Source organism: Silene latifolia, chromosome 10, assembly GCF_048544455.1.
Source record: "Silene latifolia isolate original U9 population chromosome 10, ASM4854445v1, whole genome shotgun sequence".
NCBI lineage: Eukaryota > Viridiplantae > Streptophyta > Magnoliopsida > Caryophyllales > Caryophyllaceae > Silene > Silene latifolia.
This window is the reverse complement of record NC_133535.1, coordinates 159,595,790-159,610,212: the sequence shown is the minus strand read 5'-3', so window position 1 is coordinate 159,610,212 and position 14,423 is coordinate 159,595,790. Positions and strand designations below refer to the sequence as shown.

The window sequence follows — 14,423 nt, the reverse complement described above, 5'->3', positions numbered from 1 at the left end:
TCTCCGCCGGCCACATGATCGACATGATCGACCAAGCCATGAAGCACCGGCCGGGGGCAATCAGAAATAACCGGCACTCTCAGCCCTGGTCTCGGCCGGCATCATCATTCTTTCCCACATCGGATACCCTTTACGCATCCATGTGGAGGGGGGATATGGTAGGCCTACGAATGACAAGCCGATGCATCAGAAGAAGCCGACGCAGAAAATTTTTGCAAAATACTTGCGCAGAATATACGCGAAAACATACATCGGAGCCCATGCCACGGCATAGACTACGCTGGGGGCAAATTGATGGGGCATATTCTGCACCGCTGACCAAGTCAACATATTGAGCAAGGTCAAGGGTATCCATAGCAAAGTCAACGACTTAGACAGCCTAGCCGATACAATCCATCGGCCTGTCACCTGGGTCTCGGCCAGACAACTAGCCAGCCGGGACACACATGCGCGTACTCATATCCAAGACCCTCGGCGAGCCTACCACAGGTCCATCGGCCAAGGGTACAACGGTCTTTCCACCTAATGAGCCACTTGGCCACTTGGCCACTACGTGACAAAAGGTGAATGCCTATAAATACTCCTCAACCTTCATTGAGGAAAGGATCCACAAATTGACCTAATAACCACTATTCATCTGGTAATATCTTCCTTATCTCTCTACAATACACTCTTAGCCAAGTAACAACAACTTACCTCTCTAAGTTTACTGACTTGAGCGTCGGAGTGAGTACGCTCGGCCAAAGCCGAGCCCTCAGTTTGTTCATCGTTTCAGGAGACCGCAGGAAGGATTCCAGCAAGGACATCATTCTACTAGCTACAAGTGGTATCAAATATCTGCTCTGGAATTATACCCGGAACAGTATATATTTCCTATATCTCGCCTTGTATCTTTCCGTATCTTGTGTATATCTCGTATTCCTTATTTTGTAATTATGTAACCCTAGCATCCTAGTCTTGTAACCTACTATAAATATTGTATTCATGTTTCGTAAATAATACAAGTCATTCATCCTTCACATTACATATACGGAGTGCACTCTACATGTTTCAACGGAATTCCTCGGAGAATATGATGACCGATTGCAATAACTCAAAACATGGGCAGTTTAATTCTATAGATAGGCTCTCAGATTTACCAGATTTTATCATACATCAGATAATTTCTTATTTGTATACGGAAGAGGCGTATAGAACTAGCGTCTTGTCGAAAAGATGGAATCAAGTCTTCACTACGAACCCAATTCTAGATTTTTATCATTATAATTTTCCAACGGACATGATTCCAAGATACTTGGAATATATAGATGCTAGAATGCAAAAAATTTCAAGAGAAAATCTGCGTATAAAGACGTTCAAACTTGCACTTCGACGTACTGATTTACTGTTGGGTTGCAAAGTTGACGAATGGCTTGAAATAGCCGTGCGTAACCAAGTTGCGGAAATTGAACTTCAAGATCCTGTTAACTACAAATTACCCCGGTTTCTGTTTTGTGCTAAGTCGTTAAGAGATCTTGATATTGCTAATGTAAAGATACCCTACTATGAAGCTCTGGATCTCGTGTCTCTCGAGTCTTTGGTTTTAGGTAATGTCGTTGTAGAGGAGCGTATGCTATTTCATATTGTTAGTTCCTGTCTGTTATTGAAAAAATTGCTTCTCTCATTTTGCCCTGGCTTCAAAAATTTAACGATTCCATGTCATAGTAAACTGGAGGATCTCTATATTGAGGGAAACGTACCTGAAGACGGGAGAGTCATTCTCGAGACTTCTAGTCTTAGGTCTTTTGATTACAATACCAACGGCGTGAACCCTTGGCCGATTATCTCAAATCATGGTTTATTGAGAAATTTGAGGCATCTGCTTGTAACTGGTCTTTCTATTACAGGCGAGGATCTTGCTAAACTACTACAGGAGGAACTCACCTCGCTAGAGAAATTGGAGTTTATTGGCTGTCGGATGCTGACGAGTATCAAAATATCGCATACTCAACTAAAACAAATTTGCTTTTATGAATGCAACAATTTGTTAAATATTGTGATTGATGTTCCAAATTTGAAGAAGTTCAAATTTCATGGCAAAATACCCCGGCCCTTATCTATCACCATTCATAGTCAAGCCAATTATTGTAACATCCATGTCCGTACAAAGGCTCGCTATCTTGATACTGGCGGATTTTTCAAATTGAAGAAGCTCTTGAAAGGACTAAACAGCTGCAATGTTTTGAAAATCATGTTGGACGACGAACCATTTGAGGTATTGGAAATGAGCTATAATTAATTGTTTAGACTATGAGTTGATGTTTTCATTGGCTATGCTTACAAACTCTTATGATTGTGTTCTTCAAGTCTAATGAAGAAGAAGAAGAAGAAGAAGAAGAAGAAGACGGAAATCTTGGACCACCTTGTGATATCGGAGAGCTGAAGTTAAACCTGTACTCATATTCAGAACTTTCAATCAGCTCATCGCTTTCAGCTTTTTTAAATGGTTTATTCAGGACTTGTCACCCTCCTATAATTTCTTTGCGAGTTCATTCTAGTTGTCATAAATTGACACTTGAGGTAGGTTCATGTTTTTGCTACGCTTCTTGTTATTTTCAATCGAATTAGGGTTAGTTGCTTTTTCTTTATGCAAATGTGTATCCTTTCGTAACAAGGTTAATAAACCAAAGTCGAACATTTGTAAGTTCACAGAGTAACCATGGTAAGATCTCACCTTCAGAATGGTAACAAATTAACTTCTAATCCGAGTTTATTAGACATTGATCAACGAAGGAAACTTGGGTCAATATATATGCTTGGTAACGGGTTTTATATTCAGCTCTGTATTCGGCTCTATCTCTTTTATTGGTATCACAATTTGTTGTTGTTTTGCAGACTTTGTTGAATAACTTGGTTAATATGGTCAACTGTTTGAGAAATCCTTTGAAACGGATTGAAGTTGGAGAGACTAATAATCACTCTCGGTACCTCGAAGTACAGTTGAGACTATGTTGGTGAAGAATTACAGTCTCTCAGTCTCGAGTTGATGGTGCTGCAAGTTTCGTATAGTACGACGTTAACAGGTTGACAAAACATTGTGTCAAACAAGATATCACAATTTCAATAAGCTTATTATCAGTTTGTTTTTTCTTGATTTCTTATGATACCCAAGATTTTGAGTTATAGGCTTATAGCAAAACAATGTTGAATTTTTTTGGTTTTCAAGGTTATCTAACAATGAAAGACACCATTATTGTATTTCAATGCGACATATTTCGTCCGACAAAGTTCCTAAGAACCGGAAAAGTTGATGCTTTAAGGACCCATGTCGTCCTGCAAACCGGAGTTTCTGCCCTGGTTTTGCTCATTCCTCTATATGTTTTCGACAGATCGAGTTTCCTAAGAACCGGTTAAGTTGTTGTTTGGTTTGTTACAATTTGTCGTGTTCGTGTTGACCCAGTCATTAAGTGAGGGCACGTGCCCTCACGTGAGGAGGAGGAGAAAAAAAAAAACTGGAAAAAAAGAGAGAGAGACTGCGATAAACACAACCCAAACAAAACAAACATTGATAAACACAAACACAAACTATAAGACAATAATCGACTTACCAGTTACCACAATACCACCACGACACCACCACTTGCCGCCGGCCTCCTCCTTGGCTCATCTTTCCTCTGGCCGTCACGGCGTCACCGTCTGCCTCACGGCTCACTCTATCACTCGCGATAGTCGACTAGTCGGTATGTGGTCTTATAATCTTATTAATTCGATTAATTTGTTGTTGCTTGTTTTGATTAATTCGATTAATTTGTTCTTATTAGTTATTAGTTTGATTAATTCGATTAACTTGTTCCCCAAATTCAATTAATTTGTTCTTATTAGTTTGATTAATTTTTTCCCAAAAACCTAGATCCAAATTTGTTCTTATTAGTTTGTAAATTTATTTATCTATTTGTGTAATTATTGGCTTGAGTTAGTGTAGATTGATTATTTGGTTAATTATCTCATTTTTCTCAATAAATCACTCACTTACATACTATTACTACATAGCAATTAATTTGTTTGTTTGTAGATTGAATCATTTGATGAAAAATAATAGCTTAGAATACTTATCCGATATACCTTTCGTTTGAAAAGGGTAGTATATCAAGAGAAAGCTCTTCTAATACGTGCTTGAATATTGAAATTTGATCCATGTTTATCCTTCGGCCATGTAGACCATTCTAATTTCTACATGGAACGAACTTTTATCAGACTTCCTAACAAGTATGAAGTATAGCTTGGTGTATCTTGAATATCTTGTTCGACTAATCAAACGAAACCCTTATAATCAATAATTATATCAAATTTAACGGGAAGCAATTCCTCATATTGTGGAGTATTTATCCTAAATAGACCTCTAATGAGGAACGGAACAGAGAGGTTCGGTAAGCGAGAATAATACAGTTCATAGCGTAGAAGCCTTTCGTACTTGTGTTAGAACTGCTTTTGAGTCTTACTGATGTCGTTATTACTGGTAATTTCCTTGGTCTCATTTTAATATAAATGTTGTCCGTATTTTTTTTTTAATGTGCCCCCCTTTACTCAAATTCTGGATCCGTCCCTGAGTTTTGGCGGTAAATTTTCTCTGATCTTTACACACAATAGTTACCGGTAGCCGGTAACACAAATATATTTTACTTGCCCTCACCAAAGAAGTATTCCGTAATAATCATTGGCAGTAAATATTATTTTACTAGTTTGAAAGCCCGTGCTTTGTACGGATTAATAACTGTGATTATTTTAAAACTAACTTATAGAACATTATCGGATATGTGTTTTGAAGTTTAAATCCGCATACCACATAATTCTAAAAAAAATAAAATTGAAAATTCCTAATTGATACGAGTTGGGATACGGGTCAATGAAGGAACGAGTTCATTGAAAGTCGGAAATCAGTTTAATTATTCTCGAGAATGATTAAATGTATTTCGAGCTTTCGTTAAACGAGTGAGCTTCATTGGATGATAATAAAGGGATTGATTATTCTATTTAGTTCACTAGCTTTATGGTATTTTATGTAGGATTTAATTGCTATAATTAGAAGCCTTAATTAACTAGTTTATTATCATAATTAGGGAGATGTGAAGAGGCCTAAACGTAGACCTGGCAAATAGATCGGGTCGTGTCGGGTTCGTGTTCGTGTCACATGTAAACGGGTCACAATCCCTCCAACCCAAACCCGACCCAATTAAATCTCGTGTCGTGTTCGTGTCAACCCACTTACATAAATGGGTCATAAGGCCTCAACCCTAACCCGTTAATTTCGTGTCGGGTTCGTGTCGTGTTTTCGTGTCACGTCCATATTTTGAAAGTTTAAGTATATTTATGTGATGGAGAATCAAGAAAAATTAGGATTAATTTAGTAAACAGGTCATTCGTGTCGGGTTCGTATTTAGAGAGGTCAACCCTAACCCAACTCAATTAAATATCGTGTCGTGTTCGTGTCGACCCACTTACATAAATGGGTCATTAAGTCTCAACCCAAACCCGTTATTTTCGTGTCGGGTTCGTGTCGTGTCATTGTTTGCCACCTCTACCTAAACGGCTGTGTTGCTAGGCTATTTATAGCCATGGATTATTTGTATTTTGGATATACAAAAGTCAAAGAAAAGAAATCAAATTGTTTCAATTGCTACGTTATTTTAACGTTCGATTGTTCTTGAATTGACGCGTTCGATTCACCCTTGTTATTGTTTGACGCGTTTTCAAACTTTAACCCGATTCGTATTCAATAGGTCTTGAATACAATCACCATTGACGTAGCTATAGGTCTAGTTACGACAAATATCTTTATTTGTATTATTCCGCTGCGTTATTTCGCATCACTAATCACTTATGGTCTCGTGATACGTACTTAATTCTAAGCATTAAGTACCCTCTAAAACTTTGTTATCTCGAACTAGCAAAATTTATTAAGTACTAATTATCATAAGTGTAAGGAAATCGGGTCGCTTTGATAACCCTTATGATTAATATAAAGACGGTGTGAAGTTAAGGAATAGTTTACCTTTGCTATATTTTGTAAAGGGAAATAAAGCAAATGTAAACTATTGTCAGGTTGGTCCTACAAACGAAAAACAAAACATGTTACCCATTTTTGGCGGGAATTTTGTCGGACCTTCTACTCAATTTTGGCGGAAAATCCTCATCGCCCTCTAAAAGATTACAATGAATTATACCAACATTTTTCTCAGAAGATCCCAATTTTGCTAATAGAAATGCAATCAAATATAAAATAAATTAGGGTTTAGCAGTTGCACACCAACTGTTCGACGAAATTCCTCACTGAAAATGGTGCGCAATTAAATACCATGGATAGGCTATCGGATTTGGCAGACTGTATCCTCCATCTTATCATTTCGTTTATGGTTACGAAAGGGGCTGGCGGATTTGAATAATGAGGCATTCAATCACCAACTTATGCTCACTATTATTAATTTCTATTTTTTTTAATACACTATTATTAATTTATATCCTACTATATAATATAACAAAACCGTTTTGTATATTTATTAATACACTTTCCTATTGTATATTTATTAATACACTTTCCTTGTTCTAGAATTCTTATACCCTTAGGTTTTTGTATTGGCTCTACCATATTATATATAACAAATTAACAAAACCGTATGAAGTACACACATTCAATCAATCAACTTCTTCAACTCTTAGTCTTGAGATTTGGTTCGGAGTTTTACACTACCTGTTTGACGAAATTCCTCGGAGAATATGAAGACCGATTGCAATAACCCAAAACACGGGCAGTTTAATTCTATGGATAGGCTCTCAGATTTACCGGATTTTATCATACATTGTATAATTTCTTATTTGGGTACGAAAGAGGCGTATAGAACTAGCGTCTTGTCGAAAAGATGGAATCAAGTCTTCACTACAAACCCAATTCTGGATTTTTGTCATTATAATTTTCCAACGGAAATGATTCCAAGACACTTGGAATATATAGATGCTAGAATGCAGAAATTTTCAAAAGAAAACCTGCGTATAACGAAGTTTAGACTTAATCTTCCGGCTACTGATTTACTGTTACCTTGCAAAGTTGATGAGTGGCTTCAGATAGCCGTGCGTAACCAAATTGCGGAAATTGAACTTCAAGGTCCTGTTAACTACAAATTACCCCGTTTTCTGTTTCGTGCCAAGTCGTTAAGAAGTCTTTGTTGGACTAATCTTGTGATACCCTACTATGAAGCTGTGGATCTTGTGTCTCTCGAGCGATTGGAATTATGGCGAGTCGTCATAGAGGAGCGTATGCTACTTCATATTGTTAGTTCATGTCCGTTACTGAAAGACTTGAGTCTCTCAAATTGCTCTGGCTTCAAAAATATAGTGATTCCATGTCGTAGTAAACTGGAGGATCTCTTTATTGAGGGAGATTTACCTATAGACGGGAAAGTCATTCTCGAGACTTCTAGTCTTAGGTCTTTTGAGTATATTCCTGATGACGATAACAACCCATGGCCGATTATCTCAAATCGTGGTTTATTGAGAAATTTGAGGGTTATAACTGTATATAGTGTTTCTATTACCAATAAGGCTCTTGCTGAACTACTACCTGAACTTGACTCGCTAGAGAAATTGGAGATTGCATATTGTGACATGCTAACGAGTATTAAAATATCGAATACCCAACTAAAACAAATTTGCTTAGAAGGTTGCTACCGTTTGTTAAATGTTGTGATTGATGCTCCATGTTTGAAGGAGTTCAAATATGAGGGCAATATAATCCCGTCATTATCTATCACCAATAGTAGTCAAGCCAATTGTAGCATCCATATCTGTATAAGGCCGAGTTATTTTGAGGTTGGCGGATTTTGCAAATTGAAGAAGCTCTTGACAGGACTAAACCGCTGCAATGTTTTAAGAATCACGTTGCCCATAAACTTATTTAAGGTATCGCAAATGAGCTAACTATAATTCTTTAGACTATGAGTTTGTTTTTATTTGCTGACAAACTCTTATGATTGTGTTCTTCAAGTCGGGGGAAGATGATGATATCAAATTTGATGAAGAAGAAAGCGGAATTGCTGAACTTGGACCCTCTTGTGATATCGGAGAGCTGAAGTTAGACATCTCAGATTGGAAACTCTCAAGCTCCTCGCTTTCAGCCTTGTTAAACGGTTTATTCTGGACTTGGCACCCTACTATAATTTGTTTGCGAGTTTATCCTGGCCATTATAAATTTAAAGTTAAGGTATGCTCATGTTTTTGCTTTGTGTTACGGGTTCTTACAATGAGCTGTGTATTCGGCTCTATCTCTCTCATTGAACTCACAGTTGTTGTTTTGCAGCCTTTCCTGAATAAGCTGGCGGATATGGTCAAATGTTCGAGACATCCTTTAAGAGGGATTGAAGTTGGAGAGACTAATAATGGCTCTAATTTTCTCGACGTACAATTGAGACTGTATTGGTGACACCACAAGTGTGATGGACATAGCAGTACGACAGAACGTTTTGAAGGCCATAGTACCTCTCAAGGTTTTAGTTGAGATAGTTCATCTATTAGATAATCCCACCTACAGGTACGGTTCGAGCTACACTACGGGACTCCAGTCCACTGCAAAATGGAATAGAAATATTTTGAAGGTCAGAGCACCTGTCAAGGTTCAGAATTTTCAACGGACATGACTTGATAATATCGTGTAGCATATGTTCGTCTACAACGACCTCTGATAAATCCAAAGATTGTAGCGAGACAAGCTTCAAACTTTCATAATATGGCACTCTAACTCTACTCAATTTCGTACTTGTCAATGATTTTGACAAGAACAAAATAGCGGGTAATCCATAAGGAGAACGCTTGTGAGTAAAAGACAGCGACAATTCCTCAACTTGGTTTTGCAAAGCAATTCCAACACATCCATCAATCCTCCCAGCCATCCCTTGATCAGCAGTTTGATATTCAACTCTCAACTTCCTTATAGATAGATTTTTAATCGGAGTTATTGTCGCATTGTAGTTTCTAATAGAAATCAATATATATATATAAAAGAGACTTTTTTCAGGCAATTCTAGAGACTCCAGCTATTTCAAAGCACTAAAATAAAATAAAAATAAAACTCAAATAAAAGATAATGACAAATAACAACAGAATAATAATATTACATTGTAGAAGTTTAGTGGTAATCAACTATTTGCCTAACATCTAACCTATTTAAATCATTACAATTACCAAAAACCCTACATCAAATTTCAATGTTTTCCTAGCATAAGCGTGATATGCGTAAAATAATGCTTTTTTTTCATCAATTTGATGGTGTGATTTTTTTGTTAGCCTCAAATTTAAGAACTAATCTATTATTTTGTTTAATTTGCAGGGTTTTGACATATGCATTGACGGCTGATTTATTTTTCTTCATGGGTAGTTTATCTCATCAATATGTTTCCTTTTGTTTTATCGCTAATTTATTCAACCTGTGTGTTTTCTTTTCAATTCAGGATAGATATATCGTATACTTTAGGATTATCGGTGAAGCGAAATTAATAGGTTGATCTTCCGGTAAGTGTTAGTATTTGTTTCATTCCATATTTTTAATTTGTTGTTGTGCAAATTGTATATATATGGTATTTATACTCTTAATTTTATTCTACTTTTTAGCTTTTATATTTTTAGATTCTTAAGCAATACGATCGATCACCTATCTGCTTTTCATCTCTATGTTGTTTGATGAAGAATCAATTACTCTACCCATAACATCTCACGTACTCCTTTTATTCATAGCAGATCTTTTCAAGGCATAAAAGTCCTACAATAATTAACTTTGAATAAGCCTCAACTAACGGCATGGTATAATTCAAAGGGTTACTACTTAGTACTTACGGAGTACTACATAAGTTAGCTTGATTATAGAGGTTCATTCGTCATGTAATAATTCATACGATTCAACTAAAAAAAATCTCCCAATTTCATTATATTTATTGATTTTCAATGTTAAGCCGGCTTCGTGTAATGTTTTAGTGCTCATAAAGTTGAATAACTATGCTGGCACAAGCATTATTCGGAAGTGCTTAAAGTCTTGAATTCGAGTTGTGGTAGCTGGCTGGCTGGACAGAGGCGAGCACAACCAGGGGCCGGGAGACAGAGGCGAGGACGAGTGACAACTAACAAGGACAACCAGGGATGGCATGATGCTGCAACGCTAATAGCGATGGTGAATGTTTTAGGTGGAAAGGACTGCCGAGGGCACCATGTACGAGCAGCTACAAATTAAAGGAGATTGAAGGAGAACGATGGACAAAAGGAGATTGAAGGAGAACGATGAACAATGGCAGAGAGCGCAATGGTGACAAAGCGTTGGTAGTTCATGTTAGGGCACATGTTGTTTAGTGTTTGAAAGAAGCAAAAGTGTATGTGTATTGGGCAAGTTAGCGAGCTTATTGTATATGCACACTCCATTTACGTACAATTGTACAAGGCCTTAGTTCATTCGCTTTGTTTAACTTAGCTATTAAGACATAATTTTCTATGCGGCACAATTATTGTGTTGATAAACAATGAATTGATTGCATTATATTTGGGTTGTTTACACATTAATGATTAAGTTCTTTCGTTCATTATTTCCAGTTGTAAGCTTCACATAAGAGCTAAAAGGATTCTACAAAAAAGATAAACAATTACAGTTACTCCATAGAAGATAGAGATTGATAAGCGTCAAATTAATGTAGTTAAGTAGGACTCTAATTCTTAATGCATATGCCTATATAATATGCCGCATGGCTATATTTTTCCGAAACATAATTCTTTTTATACCTCTCATCCATGATTCTTTATTAGTGTTATTTAGGACCATAGCCAAGTTTTTAAATTACCTTAGCTTAGCTATTTTACATCTAAATAACAAGTATAATTTTCGAGAGTTTCAACATTAACAAAACACTTAAAAAAATATTATAATGATAAATTGTTGTTCAATCAAAAAGTCTATCACAACTAAAAGATTAGCCGGTATCAATCACTTTCGAGAGTCTCAACATTAACAAACCACTTAAGAAAATATTATCATGATAAATTGTTGTTCAATCAAAAAGTCTACCACAGGTAAAAGATTAGCCGGTATGAATCTCACCAATATTTAAGCTATATAAATAGTCCAGGAACTCCAACAATGTCCTCATCAGTTTTGTTTTTGTATGGTAGAAATATACGTAAACCAGCCATTTGCATGATTATATTTCATCTACTTCAATTTTAGTTTATTGCATGGTTGTAATTATGCATGTTTAAATATAATAAGGTTTTATTTTTAGGATCATATATTTATCCGATTTTTATTTTTTTCAAGGTTTAAGATTTGGATTAATGGTGGTTGCAAATTTGTCTCAATTCTAACTGATGAGATTTATATACTCATAAAGAGTGAACTTATACATAGAAAATAAAATAAAAATAAAAATAAAATAAAAGATAATGACACATAACAACAGAATAATAATAATAAATAAAAAATAATAAATAAAACTGAAATAAAAAATAATAACAAATAACAACAAATAACAACAGAATAATAATAATAATAATAATAAATATAATTATAATATACGTACATCAAGAGATAATTATAATATACATGGAAAAACAATCTTATCTTATTCCTATATACACAAGTATATAGAGTCAAGTAACGCCTTCAAAAAATAGACTTGTACAATTAAGCTTCATTCCAACAAACAACGTCCAACCTATACCAACAACAATGAGATCAAACTTTGTGTTTAGTATCGCACTCTCGCATAAGCCACCTACGTGTGATTGAATGCATGTAAACATACAACTACCAATAAATTGTACATAATATACTAATATGTGTTAAAACATGAAAAAAATACTCCCTCCCATCCAATCCAAATGTAATATGGACTCAGTTTTTGTGTGTGAAAAGCGATTCCATGTTACCTTTGGATTGGTTGGGAGCAGGGACGTCTTAAAGTAATTGGAGGCCCGGTGCACCATAAAAATATGAGGCCCCAAATATGAATGCACATGTACTGTATATCGAGGTTTGTATTAAATGTTATCAATAAAGCTTATAAATTTGGGGTTGTCAAAAGCGAAGGCCCGGTTCCGCCGCCCGTGGCTGCCCGTGGTCTTAGACACCCCTGGTTGGGAGGGAGTACTTAAAAACCGCGTAAAAAGGAAAAACTGTAAGAGACACATCACAAGCGAATTAAGTTAGAGATTTTGTCATAGCTAATTCCATATAAAATATATAAATAAAGATACTTCATACGTTCCAAGCAATTCAATGGAACGGATGAAGTATCATAGAATTTTGCAATAAAAATTATTTAAAAACGTACATGGATTTGTGTATTCTGCATTACTGCCATCTTGGTTTAATTAAAGTTAGGGCTAAAATCAAATGACTACTCAAAATCGAGTAGTTTTAACAATGGGAGTTTTAAACACCGAAAATTAGGGAAAACGGTACGAAGTACGTAATTGAAACACAACTTTTACGTATCATTTAAAATGATATTAAAAGGTCCAGAAAAAATAGAGGAAAAATAAATTAGAAACACGTGCAACGCACGGGCACAAAATCAATTTATTTGTATATAATCACATTCTCACGAGAAAACTAATGCTAAAAGAGTAAACATAACTTCTCAATTGCGAAAATACAATTAGAGGCGGGTCAATATTATAACCCGTACAACGTACGGGCACAAAATCTAGTATTTATAATAGTTGGCCCTCAACCATCACCTTAAGGTTTTGGTTGAGTTGGTTCATCTAATAGTTGGGCCTCAACCATCACCTTAAGGTTTTGGTTGAGGCCCAACTATTATAGATATTCCTATTAGTTTCTATGGAATTCACAAGTACACACATTCAATCATCTTTAGATAGAAGTTTTTCAACCTTTTTTGACGGGATTCCTTGGAGAAAATGATGACAGATTGCAATAACCCAAAACATGGGCAGTTTAATTCTATGGATAGGCTCTCAGATTTACCGGATTTTATCATACATTGTATAATTTCTTATTTGGGTACGAAAGAGGCGTATAGAACTAGCGTCTTGTCTAAAAGATGGAATCAAGTCTTCACTACCAACCCAATTCTAGATTTTTTTCATCATAATTTTCCAACGGAAATGATTCCAAGATACTTGAAAATTTAGAATGCAAAAAATTTCAAAAGAAAATCTGCGTATAAAGACGTTCAAACTTGCACTTATTCGAGATACTGATTTACTGTTGGGTTGCAAAGTTGACGAGTGGCTTGAAATAGCCCTGCGTAACCGAGTTGCGGAAATTGTACTTGAAGGTGCCGCTGATTACAAATTACCCCGTACTCTGTTTTGTGCTAAGTCGTTAAGACACCTTCATTGTTGTTGAAGTGTGAGACTTTTCTGGAGTGTTCTTGTAATACTCCGTATTTATGAGTAATGGGGTACTCGATCGAGTAGCCGGTTTACGGGGAGTTTTTCTCGGGTTTTGTTAATTATGCGATTAAGATATATAACCTTCCGTCATTGTTTCTAAATCACTTTTGCAAAACCTAATTTACTGTTTAAGAGAGAAGGCAAGTTTGTTCTTAATCCTAATCGCATTGTTGACAAATCCCGGAGCTAGAGGTGTCGGATTTCATTGTTCTTGGCATCATAGTGTTCCTTGCGTCAAGGGTAAGTCCTACATACCAATTTTATAGCGTTTGGTTGACTTTGTTTAAACCCTAAGTTTGGGATTGGGGGTTTTTATGATTTGTTAAGGTTAGATTGTGATTATGTGATTATGTGATAGGGAGAAGGATTTGTAAAGGAGAGGTTTTGAGACAGCTGCTAGATCGTCTGATGATTGTGTTGCTTTCCAGGTAGGATTTCTACTCGGTATTAGTCCCATAATGGGATGATTGTTGATGTGTTGAGATTGATTGTTTAATATCGTAATTGTGTTGTGACGGTGGTTGATTGTGATTATTGATTAATATCGTAATTGTGTTGTGACGGTTGTGATTGTGATTGTTGTCTCTGGTTCTCGAGATGCGTTCTCGGTTGAGTGGAGTCACTTGCGGGAGTGGCTTCACGCCCTAGTTTCGCCCTTCGTGGAACCCGCCACGGAAGGGGATGTGCACATTAATGGACAGGGTTATCGCTCGGTATGATGAGCGGGGCTTAGGTGGGAACGGCTGCGGTCCCCCACTGGCAGGGCTGGTCCAGTGGACAGTCGGTGATTGAGATTGATGGGATTGGAGTAATTGTGTGTATGTGTGACGGTTAAGGTTGTCATGTGTATCTTCTTGTTGATATATACATAAGTTGTGTGATTAGTCCGACCCCGTTTAAATGTTTTAAAACTGTGGTGATCCATTCGGGGTGGTGGCGAGTTGCTTAAGCGGTATATCTTGGATACGCGTGGGATCTAGTGGGGGTGGAGTCATCACATA

The 14,423-nt window shown here is 36.4% G+C and overlaps 2 protein-coding genes across 2 annotated transcripts; both read left to right on the top strand.

The window, feature by feature from the left end:
• Positions 1 to 1,075: 1,075 nt before the first annotated feature.
• Positions 1,076 to 2,997, top strand: LOC141608767 (putative F-box/LRR-repeat protein At3g58920). Its single transcript, XM_074428112.1, has 3 exons — positions 1,076 to 2,254; positions 2,347 to 2,559; positions 2,875 to 2,997. Exons 1-3 carry the CDS (start codon positions 1,076 to 1,078, stop codon positions 2,995 to 2,997), a joined length of 1,515 nt encoding a protein of 504 aa, XP_074284213.1.
• A 3,996-nt stretch (positions 2,998 to 6,993) lies between these two features.
• Positions 6,994 to 7,947, top strand: LOC141608766 (FBD-associated F-box protein At5g22730-like). Its single transcript, XM_074428111.1, has one exon. It carries the CDS (start codon positions 6,994 to 6,996, stop codon positions 7,945 to 7,947), a length of 954 nt encoding a protein of 317 aa, XP_074284212.1.
• The last annotated feature ends 6,476 nt before the right edge of the window (positions 7,948 to 14,423 follow it).

Excerpts from the sequence above, each read along its gene's own strand:
- LOC141608766 (XM_074428111.1), top strand. The coding sequence starts at position 6,994 with ATGCAGAAATTTTCAAAAGAAAACCTGCGTATAACGAAGTTTAGACTT.
- LOC141608767 (XM_074428112.1), top strand. The coding sequence starts at position 1,076 with ATGACCGATTGCAATAACTCAAAACATGGGCAGTTTAATTCTATAGAT. Across the intron at positions 2,255-2,346 it reads TGGACGACGAACCATTTGAG|TCTAATGAAGAAGAAGAAGA; the intron begins GTATTGGAAATG and ends GTGTTCTTCAAG. Across the intron at positions 2,560-2,874 it reads GTCATAAATTGACACTTGAG|ACTTTGTTGAATAACTTGGT; the intron begins GTAGGTTCATGT and ends GTTGTTTTGCAG.